This window comes from Gavia stellata, chromosome 1, assembly GCF_030936135.1.
Source record: "Gavia stellata isolate bGavSte3 chromosome 1, bGavSte3.hap2, whole genome shotgun sequence".
Classification (NCBI taxonomy): domain Eukaryota; kingdom Metazoa; phylum Chordata; class Aves; order Gaviiformes; family Gaviidae; genus Gavia; species Gavia stellata.
Genome location: NC_082594.1, coordinates 20,160,571 through 20,173,445, shown reverse-complemented (window position 1 = coordinate 20,173,445; position 12,875 = coordinate 20,160,571). Strand labels below are relative to the sequence as shown.

At 39.3% G+C, this 12,875-nt stretch overlaps 1 protein-coding gene across 1 annotated transcript in view; it reads left to right on the top strand.

Moving 5' to 3' along the window:
* The window catches only part of XPO4 (exportin 4), an 80,433-nt gene that overhangs the window by 31,133 nt on the left and 36,425 nt on the right, over window positions 1–12,875 (top strand). The window contains exons 5-6 of the mRNA XM_059818660.1: window positions 9,873–9,989; window positions 10,779–10,932. Of these exons, the coding sequence (XP_059674643.1) occupies window positions 9,873–9,989; window positions 10,779–10,932 (271 nt within the window). The remainder of the gene's footprint in view (window positions 1–9,872; window positions 9,990–10,778; window positions 10,933–12,875) is intronic.

The following is a 12,875-nucleotide window of genomic DNA, read 5'->3' as shown; positions in this document are numbered from 1 at the left end:
CCCTGAGGCCATGTGGAACCACAGTGGTGCAGCTGCCTTGCTGCTGTGTGGAGTCTCAGTGCAGGGTGCTTCAGGGTACAGTATGAAGCTAAGGGAGTGATACTGCTTTTAAGATCCAAGTTGTGCTGTCAGGGCAGTGCCATGCAGTGTCACAGGTGTTTCTGCACTTCACTGGAGAGGTGTTTATATTAGTTATTTATAAAAACAGGCCTCCACTCAAGTCACAGAGGAGACTAGTATATGGGTGTTGGGAGAGATCAGCAGATGGTTTCCAGCCCTCTGTGCCTCCCTGAGTCCTTCCACTTTTTTAACACGTCTTCCCTGTGATGTGATGTGCTCTCTTGCCTCCAGCCTTGTACACTCAAGTTTCAGGAGTCTGTCACACCTTCGTGATTCCCAATTCTCTGTTGAGTCTCTTGGTCCTTTTCTGTATCGTTCCCAGACTTCTGCTCCTGGTTTCCTCTGACCTACTGCCCACCCGTTTGTGCCTTCCTACCTGAGGTTCACTCTAGCAGCTGAGAAATAACATATGGAGTCAGCAGCAGGTCACTTCATATTTAAAAATGTTTCAAGCTCTCAAACACGGCTCTTAGCTGTTGATAATGGCTTTCTACAGCAGTTTGTAATTGAAAGTCCTTTTTAAAAAAGTGGTCTCTTGCCTGCTTCCCCACTTACTTTCTCCTCTCTGCTGTCTCTGAAGCTTCCTGGCCCTTCTTTATCTTACAAGAATAAAGTAGGTACTTAATCTCTTCTATTCTTTGCAACCCTCCACCCAGTTCCTGTCAGACATGTGTACTAATTTTGCGTGTGTGTTACACTCATGCTTCTTAAAATCTTGGGGACTTTTCAGTAACATGTTGTCAGGGTCAAGTCCTGAAGGTTGGTGTAATGAGGAGAACGGTGAATGTAGATGGTATTAAGTCTTCCGCATGTGTCCTTTTGCAGGATTTGATATGCTTAGTATCTTAACTTCTTGAGTATTAGTTAAAAATACCTTTAGAAATGGATGTATTTTGAGGATGGAACTTGAAGGTATGTTGAGTAATGCTGTGGCAAACTGACATGGGAGCAAGACTGACGGATGAACTGTTGAGAATGAAAAAATGAAAAAGATTGGAAGAAAGTGAAGGAGAAGAATAGTGATGAGAGGAAGGAAGTGGGCAGGAGATTAAAAAGATGGCTTTAGTATTGAGTAATCTCTTAATAGTGGAACACAGTGTACGTGTTAAGGAAATAACAGGGCATTAAGGAGAGGTAATATTACTCCCTATGTCCTTATCTCGACCTACGAGCCTTTTCCTCATATTTTCACTCTCCTGTCCAGCTGAGGAAGGGGAGTGAGTGAGCGGCTGTGTGGTGATTAGTGCGGCTGGGCTTAAACCACGACACAGGGCTGGGAATGATGGGTGGTTAGAGCCAGGGTTTCAACCTGGAGTGTTGTCTCCTGTTTCTCTGCAGTATGGACCTTTATGGATCTTGCAGAAGAAACCTCTGTCTGAGAAGGGAAAGCAGACTACAGAGGGTCTGGCTGCCTATTAATTTGTGAATGAATTTAGGTAGTAATCCTCTGGGAGGGTAAGGATTAGCTTTGGAGTTCCTGGTTTTGTTTTTTCTGGCTCCTCCTGTAACATAGGTACAAGCCATCCTCCTGCTCATCAAGGAGAGTCTGTAATCTCCCTCCAATAGCAATTTCAGGATCTCTTTTAAAAATCTTCATCTCTGGGGGACGGAGCTTCTGGCAGTAGACACAGTATCATGGGCCAATCTTAAAATGCTAAAGACATGTTTTCTATCACTCATTTAAAGATTTTGGAGAAATGTATGGGCCAAGTTCTTCTCAACTATAAATGACTTCAATTTCTTGGCCTTTTCTTTTTGTGTTAGAATGTTCTGCTTTTGCATAGCTGAAGGATTTCGTTTGTCCTTTATCCCTGCCAGAAGGACAGGAATCCTGGCATCTAAGGTCACTGATTCCCAGGAGAAGGAACTGGTCTGTATGTGAACACAATCAGATGGACTTTATGTAAAACTGGACTAGGATATGGATCACACCTGGATTTCTTCCAGAGTATGAGTAGGCAGATGTAGAGCGGTCCAACTGCTGTAGATCTGACACAGGTCTGGGAAGCAACAGAAACTGTAGGTTTTTAAGATCTACAACGCATACAGTAGAATGTATTCTAATACAAACCTCCATACCTGAAACCTAAATTTTTCTATATGTGCAAGAAGACTTGTCAAGAGTTACTGGAAGAGCTCTGGGATCCTAACAGTTCCTTCTCTCTTAAAAATCTGTAAATCTGTTGGTCTTCTTTTCCAGTGCTCATGGTTGGGCTAGAGAGAAGATTCAGATGCTTCAGGTTACCTAAAACTGTTCAGGAATGTGCTGTGGATGGATCTCATGTGAACAGTGGGAAATATTAACAAGCAGAACTCTATGCATTCATCTTCATTGCAATTAATCTATCAATAATGTCTGCATAGATAACTAGTTATATTTATTTAACATTTATGGTTTTTATTTCTATTCTTTAAGAGGAATTTTACTTCTGGATCACTGTCTAGCTGTTGCTGTCTCATGTGGTAGGGTAGGAGTTGGAGAGGCTCTTGTGACTTTTATTTTTTGACAAAAACGTATATATTACTTCCCCCCTCTATTCTCAGCTGTATCTTCTGGTCTAATAAAATTATTACCTTGTCCTATGAACCTTACTGCCCTTAAGACAAGTCAAGTATAAAAAAAAACCAGATGGTAAGCCAGGATATTTAAGCTGTTTCCTTCATGCTGGCAAGTGCTCTATAAAGGTCTAATTTAGTGTGTTTAAAGATTGGTTTGGGAATTTTAGGGATCCAGAAACTACTCCAAATATGAAGTTAAAACTCGGTAATAGAAATATAAGAGACCTTTAAAACATAAGTATTTTCTTAGTAGTTGTATTAACCAAGGTGCCTTTTAAAGTTTTCCCGATTTTTCTTTTGAAAGAGAGCCTACTTTACCAGAGATGCAGTAGGCCAAGACTCCAGCTTAGTTGCTTAATAACTTCAATATTAAAAATTGATAGCTCCCACTATTGTCATTTACAATAGAGCTACAGTTTCAAAGGCTGGGCTGGGAAGTGAGGAGATATGATCCAGAGGAGAGATGTGTGCCCCCTGTGCTATGTATAGCATCCAAGACTCTTCGTTTCCTCAATTCTGCCATCTCATGAGATGTGCAGATGTGGAGGCCCTCACCTGTAGACCTCAGAGACTCAGTGGGAAGAACGAAATTATGCCTTTCTATGTGTTACACCTGTATTTTTTATTACTGTGGTGACACACAAATAAACAGGCTTGAGGGGAAAAGCCTGTTAAGAAGTTTGTTGACCCTTGCTGCTCAGTCCCGCTTCCTCTCAGAGGTGCTGCCCTTCTGAATATATACGTTCAGTAATAAATTGGATCTGTGTGGGAGCCTACTTAAAAACAACCAGCCTTTTCCCTCCTAAACCCTTTTTTAATTTTTTTTTTTTTTAGCAGATCTGCTGTGGAGCACAGCCATGTAATGCAGCTTATTTGGCATATCTGGCAGTATGGCAGGCAGAGGTGGGCAAGAAGGACCAGGAAAAGTGGGGGGAGAGGGGACCCCCTGCCCACCAAAAAGCACTTGCCAGGATGATGTATATTTAAAGCTGGGTGATACTGATGGCGAACTGTATGGCTATCTTTCAATTAAATTCAAAATAATGAAAAGTAAGTCTTGGATTTGTTCATGCAGCTACTGTAGGAATGAAGATTGAACTGGTGCCTTTCAGGGAAGAGCCTGGAGAAGGATATGTTAACTCTGGATAAATGGTTTTCAGACTTTCACTGTTTTTGATGAGGTTACTTTTTTTTTTCTCCTCCTGACTTCTGCTTTACAACTTCACCTGTCCCCAGAGAAACAAAGAAAAGCATGTTTTGCACCTTAAGCTCCAGCAAACTCTGCCTGGACCTCTTCCACTATTAGTAGAGGCTGCTACTTCCCTTCTCTCTTTGGCCAAAGCCTGCATGCTTCACATGCCACAAGATCATCTTCCTGTGGCTCCCAGTGATTTGCAAAGGAATTGGTTTTCTCTTTCTCAGCTCAACCTTGGGGGTTTCCCTTGCTTGGTTTGCCTGGTTCCCCCCAAGGAAGGGAAGCAGGGTCTTGCCTGTTGTGCCGCTGTAGGTGTGGTGTGTTAACCTCGTGCTGCTAGTCTGTCTTTGCATGGTGGCAGAGGGGGAGTGGGAGGAAAGGGGTCTGCTGCCCAGCCAGTCCCTTACTGCTGACAGCATAAAACTGCAGCTGTGGGTCCTATTCCTATCATCCTGTCCCTGCTTTACAGCTTTTTTCCACCAGTTGGCTCATTTGGGCAGGAACAAACAGAAAAAATCCGGTGGGTTCTTCCTGGTGCTTGCTTATATTCCTTCAGAATATATTCTGATTTTTCGTTTGTTGGGAACTACTACTTCAGCTCCTGGGCTTTTCCCCCCCCCCTGCATTGCAGTACTCACAAGTTGAAAAGCTGGAGTGGCCCCAGTTACTCTGTGTACATAATGCTTTTGGTTCTCTGGCCATCCTGTTAACCTTTCCATTTGGAGTTGCAGCTTGCATTCTGGGGTTTTAGATACTCTGAAAATGTTAGCAGATATAGCTGTGCTTATTCAAGGAAGTTAGGGAAGAAGTGTATTACTGCCTTTGTAAAGGAAGTCTTGCTTTAAATAATTTATTTAGTAAAATTGCTTTTGACACATTCTCACTACAGAATTTTATCGTCTAGGAGCAGCACAGCAAATTCTACCTCTGATAGATTTACTCTTTGATTCTTTGTGATCTTGTGCAAGTTTAGCTGGTTTAGGGATATTATTAAATGCTTCTTGTGGCTTCCCTTTGGTTTCAGTAACAGAGTTGACATTATACAGATGGAGACAAAAAGTCCTCTAAATGCATATTCAGGCTGGCAGTGATTTACTGTAACAGGGTAGACGTTATGATTTTCTCTGTTCAAGTGAGACCTTTATTCTTTTAAATACGCTTACTAATTTTTCTGTAGGTGTAAATGACATTTGCAGAAGGTGTGTGTGGGGGGGTGCTTGATAGTTTAGGTTTTGTAGTAAAATGAATTATTTAATCAAGCCTCTGACGACCTAGCTGTATCTCTGCTCTGAATTTCAGAACAGAGGAAACACTTTTGGTGGTGTAGTTCATTCTGCTTTGTCTGTTGGCTTTTCTGCCTTGGAGCTGGTGTACCACATGTCCATTTTTTCCTAAGCTGTATTTGAACTCTTCTTCCTTTCAGATGCTTTGTAACCTAACTACCCTCAAATGAAGCAGTTCACTTATTCCATGGGCAGTCCAGGCACAAGTGTGAAATCCCTTCAAACATTATGGCTTTAACTTTTGTTATAGGGGACATTCCATTTGGAGGAATAAGTTGCATTTACCTTCTGCATCTGAGTTTTATGAATTATATATAAATGTTGTTTACTGTTAAAATGGTGCATGGTCTTTCTGTAGTGTCTGTGTTTTATTAGAATAATTTAAAAAGAAAACCACTAAAACGATGTTACTACTGGGTATCTGATTGCCAAGTTAATCTCTTATCACAAGTCCCATTGATCTTCTGTTTGAGCAGCTGAGAGTCTATTTTATGTATAGCGATCTTTCATAAAGTTTATTCCTGGTAATAAAGCTAACTGGGGTGAGTGCCAAGCTATTCTCAGAGGCAGTCTGCTCTCAACAAGAGAAGTATTTTATTTTGTTAGATGGGGTTATTGTTTGGGTATGTACTTGTGGCAGAACTAGTGAAATTGCTAGCGAGCGAGTCAAACTAGGTTCAGAGGTGTACTCTTACTGGTATGAAGTTAATGGCATTACTGCGCAATAGACATTCAGATCTGACTTTTAATATGATGCCTAGAATCACATGCATTTTCTACTTATTACTGTGTGGTATTATTAAATTGAATTGTTAATCTCTCCTGTGGCACGGCAAAAACCTTAAAAAAAGTACACTCCAAAACAAAAAAAACCCTCTACCATAGTACTTTACATGTATTAAGTGCATTCAATTTTGTTATGTGTCAGAGGAAGTAATTTTATTTCACAGAGCACAAGTGTACTGGTTTATATGAAATTATGTTGTTTTTCAGATTTTTGAAATCCTTCTTCTAATACTCTGCATTTCTGTTGAGGGTGCTTAAAGTGTCTTCATACCAAACATAAATGTAAATTTAAAAAATGTATTTCAAAATATTGGTAGTTAACCTTCAGTAGAGTCACTTTTCATAAAGTAAAATTTTACTCTTCATAAAGTTTACTGAAGCTTTATTCCACAGTTTCTGAAATATTACTGTGTATTCAGAAGAGTTCAGTAGAGGGCAGGGCACATGTTCTTTTATGTTAATTAGTTTGTTAATATTCATATGAAAATGGCAATCTTACTGCTATGAATAACAATCTATGTAAATTCCTGTAGTCTTATAGCAGTTTTGGGAAGCAGTGGTGGTTTTGGATGCAGTTCTGTGAAATGCTTGAGATTGCCAGGGCAGGTTACAGGTCTTGATCTGTTCCTCTGCTCTTGTCTGTAAGCTAAACTCCCGGGGGTTGGCACCTACCTTCTAGGAAACCAATCTCAAGCTATCTCCTCTCAGCCTGTCACTGCAGTAAATTTTAAATTACTGGCCAATATCTCATGTTTGGTCTTCTCCTGCTCTGGTGATGTGGATATATGGGAGTCCTTAAAATTCCTCATGGAAGCAAGGGGTAAGCACAGATGCAGATAGTGAGAGGATAAGCGCAGATGCAGATAGTGAGAGGAGGGCATGGACGTGCCCGTAGTGCACAGAGCGCCCTTGGGATGGTGACGGAATGGGGCAGGATTTGCACCCCAGGTATTGAAATACCAAGGTGAAGGAGTTGGTGGGGTGCTGGGAAGTCAGTGGGAGAGAGGAGAGCAGCGGAGGGATGCAGTGTGCCCTGGTGTTCACTGTGAGCTAGGTTGCTGGAGGGAGTAAAGTGTGTAAATCTCTAGTAACGTCATACTTCTCCTTTCATGCTCAAAGCAGGTATCGATGGCAGAACTACTTCAGATAGTTCTTGTTGAAATCAGGGGGGCAGGTCACTGCTCAATCTGCTTTATCAGGCTCTTAGCAGATTCAGTCAGCCTAGCTGCATCCATTGCTCTTTACATCTTTGAAGAGATTTCTTTACCGTCAATCACAAAATTTAACCTTCCTTTTAAATTTCTCCATGAAATCAGGAGAAAAGCACACTAAAAGAATCTGGAACACACTTTTATCATGTAATAGCACATTACTATCCAAACAGAAAGGATAAATTATTATATACCATATAAACAAACTAGAGCAAATGGAAGGAGAAAATGTCTATTATTTCAGTTAATATTAACTATTTGTAATCATGGTGGGAACAAACATTTCTTTCCTATTGTTTCTTACCTGTCATTCGAACGTACTGATTTATTTTTGAGTAACTGGCAACCGACTGCAAATGATGGGTAGTCTGCATCACTACCCTGCTTCTCCTGTGGTGGTCTGGATGGTGGTTTGGTGTGAAGATCTTTGCATGATAAAGCAGAAGCAGCTTAGCTTTAGCCAGGCTGTTGTACTATTGTAATCATTAATACCACATAGTAATCATGGTATGTTAAAGAGCATCAAACTATACAGATTTGTAATTGCAACTAATGATGTTCTTACATCATGGGTTCTCTGAGCTGAAAAGTATCAGTGTGTCAGTAATTAAAGCATAAAACAAAAGCTTGCATTTTAAAGTATTTAGAGAGCCATGTGAGACTTCTGCATCTCCTGGCACATAATGAAATTGGGCAGTGTTCTCTGGCAACTTTGCACTATTCCTTTAAAAACATGTATTCTTATCTGAAGCATTGTTCTAGAGCCAAACTTCAGGGTTTGGGTTTTTTTTTTAGTTTGGTTTTTTTTCCCCCCCCCAGATTAATTATTTTCATATGGAACTTCTAATGTTGGATTTAAAATTCAGTGTTAGCCTACACTATTTTTTTTATATTGGATCAAATCTGGATTTCCTCCAAATAAAAAATATTTATTGTGTAAATAGCTTACACAGAAATTTGGAAATAAAATACTGAAATGTTTGAGCTAATTAGAAATATTTCTAAGTCTAGTATAGAACTGGCAAAATAGCACTTTTGCTAGAGTAGTTTAAAGTGTGATGTTGTTTTTCAGTGGCTAAACGTTGCTTTTATCATACGTGACATGCGGCGGTCACTGTAGATGAGAAATAGTCCACTTGAAATAAATCCAGTCTTTGCCGTTTTTAAGAAATTACTGTTTAGCAACTGATCAGCAATATGCTGGTCCACTGTACAGCTTTATTATACAGTAGAAGAGAAAACCCATATATTATCATGAAGCCACTATGTTCAATCTGCCTGGAACTTATTTAGCAAGTAAGAATGTTAATTTAGTGTATACTGGCTAAGATAACTAGTTGTCTGGAGGGTCAAGGTACTGACTTCAGAGGCATTTCTGAACAAAGATGTTGCAGTTGGTGGGTGGATGGCACTGGTCTCAGCTGTTGTATGAGCTTGCATAAATAGTATCATCTCCACTTTAATCTTTCGGGTGTTCAGAGGTAGTGTGCATATTTCTGTTTAACCCCTGGACACTTGCTGGCATGCATGACCCTTTAACAATTCCTATCCCTCTGTCCATCCCTGGCACCTTGGCTCCAAACAGTCTGAGAGGATAGCCAGTAATTTTGAAGGTTTTTTGTTAAGAATGTCTCTTTAACAAAAAGTGTTTTCATTTCATCAGTATACAGTCTCTATTGTGCTTGTTACAGTAGTGTATGGCACTTCTGAAGTACTTCTTGCATATCCACTGTACAATATTTACTCCCCTTTGTATGTAACGATCAGTTTAAAAAATATATTAAAACAGGTGATGATGGTTACTGGACTTTGGCATCAGGAAAAAAAGCTTTTTTTATTTCAAAAAACAGCAACAAGGGCTGGAGCAGTGTGTTTCATAAAGGAAAGTTGGCTTTTAGGTTGTATTTTAGGGTAAGCGTTTGATTTACCTTACGTTAAATTTTGAGAATGAAAAAGATACTTAAACCTTCAGTCTTCACAGATCTGATTCTCTAAAATTAACATGCCGTTTTCTCACCAATTTTTATATCGCTTCAGAGACATCGTTCTAATAGAGTAGTTTTAAAGGTTCTTTCTGAGGCTTGTGGATGTTGTGCTTTGGAGGGAAGTATCCAAAAACTTTCAAGCATCAGGGCTTTCTGCGTATTTCTCCCCTTTTTTTTGATGGGGGAGAGGGAAAAGATGTAGTAGATGGTGTATTGCAGGTGTTGTTGGTTTTGACTAGCTTTTATCACTTTTGGTGGTATAAATTTAATCATGATCAAATACCAACACGGTAAGTGTAGCAAATGCAAAGAAGGGCCAGAACTAACTTCAGAGTGACCTGAACTATTAGATCAATAGAAATAAGTGGAAACTGAATCTTCCCTGAAACTAGTATCTGTAAAGCCCTGTGCACAGGGAGAGAAAGTAAACAGCAAGGCTGGGAAATGGATTACAATAAGTTTGTTTCCCTTTTGTAGTGATGATTGTACGGGTGCTAGCTTTTATATTGCTCAAATACTTGAATTTCTTTTGTAAGGATGGAGCCTGGATGATTCCAGAGATGATTCACCCAAGGATCTATACTCCTGAAAGTTTGAGTTGTTCTAGTTTGTCTTAGAAGAAACTGAAGTAATAGTCGTAGAAATATGCTAATAAAATAATTTAAGGACAATGTAGGTGGTATTACGTTATTGGACATCTTTTAGTTATATTATTCCCCCTTTTTTTTTATAGCAAACTTTGGCCTGTTCCATTTTAACGGCGTTGTTGAGTGAGTTCTCAAGTTCAAGTAAAACCAGCAACATTGGACTAAGCATGGAGTTCCATGGTAACTGTAAACGTATATTTCAGGTAAACTAGTTCTGTATCAATATATGCTACCTGTCTTTCTGAAATGTAAACACTGAGAAGCAGAAGTACTTTCTTGCACAAGGTGCATTCAGTTACAGTGTATGCATAACAGCATTTAAGAGGACAAATAATTATATTATAAATGCAGATACTGGCTACTTCAGGAAAGTTGATAATGTATTTTTTAAAAACTTCTGTCAAAAAGGTGCAATCCCTTTTTGCCCGTTTTATGAATGTACAGCTACAGATCTTTATGCGGTTGGACTCTTTTAATTCCTTGGCTACCAATTGCAAACAAAACGAATACTCTGTGGAACAATGATAGTCTTAAATATAGCTTTGGTTTAAAGCCAAGGAGAGCTATGTATTTAAAAATATTATTGCAGATGGTGTAGTCTGGTTGTCTCAGATGTATTGTTTGGCCAGGCAGAAGTGTTTTTGTGAAGGCATTGCTTTAAACTGACTGTTGTGGAGCAACTTACCAACTTTTTTTTCATGCCAAAGACCAACCCTCTCTTCTAGCAGTTGTTAAAAGCATATTGTTAAGTTTTTCTTTTAATGACTAGCATTTATGAGATTTCTTCTCTTACTGTTTACAAACACAATCTATTAATTTTGGCAAAAGCGTGGGGGGGTTCTAACGGACAACTTCAGAATATTTTCTGTATTTTAATGAAAAATAGGGTGAAAACAGAAAATTCTTTTCAGAAAAGTATTTCTTTTTAATCAACATTTTTTAGTTAATGACTGAGAGACTCTATTAATATATTGTGTTCGTCCTGACTATAGGAGGACGATCTGCGGCAGATCTTCATGCTCACAGTAGAGGTACTTCAGGAATTCAGCAGACGTGAAAACCTCAATGCTCAGATGTCTTCAGTGTTTCAGCGTTATCTTGCACTAGCCAATCAGGTCTTAAGCTGGAACTTCCTTCCTCCAAATTATATCCTTTTAATGTCAGGCCCTTTATTTCAGCTGACTTGGGTCACTTCCACCAGGTGATAAGTAAAATCTTTGTGAGGAGAGAAAAATATAAAACTTATAAACCTTATATTTAGTCCTTGATTTATGTTTTCTTCCATTAGTGCTCTTGGTCACTCCATGCTTGCTAACAGATGCTTACATACAGAAGCTGCTGTTGCTCTTCATTAAAGTTTTAAAGTATTTTATATAAAAAGGCAAAACTAATTCAGCAGAGCCAGCCCTCAGTTATGGATTGATGGTCTATTTGGTTGGTGCAGGGGAGAGGAAAAGCGTAATATGCTGCTTTAGTGCAGAAGCAAATGGTGAAGAGGTCTACGCTCTGTTGAATTTTTATGCAGAGATCTGATTTGTCCTACTCGTCTCCCTCAGAGAAGAGGAGGGGGCAGGTAAATGCCCCATCATCTAGGAATGTGCCTGCTCAACCGACTCCCCATAAAAGAGGTCATATACTAGGACATGTAATAAGTTCTCTTTCATCTGAAGAGAAAGTATTTGCTAGCTGAGAGAAGAAATGGCATCTCCTTTTTCTGGCAATGCACAGGTGTCATTGCTTCCATTTTGACATCTTTGAGATGTGTACTGATTATGAAAGTCCAGAGAAACGTGGAGATGGAAAGTAGAGGTGGAAATGGGAATCAGAAAGAGTCTTAGTGAGGGAGGGAAGAAAAAAGATACAAAAATGCTCAGCCCAAAAAGTGGGCTAGAAGAATATTGTAGAAATAATCAATCACATTCTGTATTTAATAGAGGGTTAAGACAGCACTTGCAGTAAAATATTACAATGCCTCTTTTAATAGCTAGACTGTCTTTAAGATGCTCAGCAGACTTTCCAAGAGCCAAATTTTTAAGCTGGTTTATAAACTTCTTTCTTAAAACATTTTGAAATTGCTACTGAGTTACACATACTGCAGGAGTCTGGATGTTGCCTTCAAATCCACTGTAAAGGATTTTATTTGATTTCCTGGTTTGATGGTCAGAAGGTGGTATCTGTGTGTTTCTGTTGTCTTTGATTCTGGTCGTTATGCAGTGGGCAGCAAAAGTGAAATGTATTTGAAACTGGGTATTCCTTGGTTCACATCTGTAAAGCAGAGTAGCAGTTATATTGTCTTTATGGAAGGTGCTGCAGATTAAAAGTAAATATCCCACTACTGTTAATCACTAAAGTGATTTGGCAGGAGTCCAGAGAGGAATTTAGTACATGTGCCTACAAGACTGGGACGGGAGTTAAATTATTGCATCTTATAAAAGTTTTTGGAAGAGGATTTAGGATTTGTAAGAATTCAAATAATGTGTGAACACTTTTTTTTTCCTAAGCTGTAATTTTAAATAGAAAGGAAATGCTCTTGTGTTGTGCGGTGGTGGGTAGAGGTGGTTCCCTCTGAATTTTAGTCTTGCTGTGTGTGAACCTCTGATGTAGTCCCAAATACTGATGTTGTTACGGTTTGAAAGTGAAGGCTGTAATTCTTCATGAGCACTTTATCCTAGGTTAAGGTTTGCAGTGGTGGAGCTAGATACATACAAGCAAGATGTGAAGCCTTGGGAGTTCCAGCTTTCATTTATAACTCTATATAATAGGAAGTTATTTAGTCTATAGGTGCTAGTAAATACGTGTTAATTGAAATAGCTAGGCAAGCCATACTGCTGCTTTAAGTTTAACGTTGTTTTCTGCTATTTGGCCTACTTGAGATACCGCATCTGTTAAAAAAGTTCTGGCTACTTGTGGAGATCAGATGGCCCTTTAGTCTGAACCACCACAAGTGCTCTTACATGGCTCTATTTCAAATCGTTTTGTAGCTTCTGCTCCACTTGATAACACCTTTTTGTTTTCTACGCTGGACATTTCATTTTGCTGTAAGAATTACAGCACCAGCTTGGGTCTCCCTCCTCTATGTAGCAACTGTT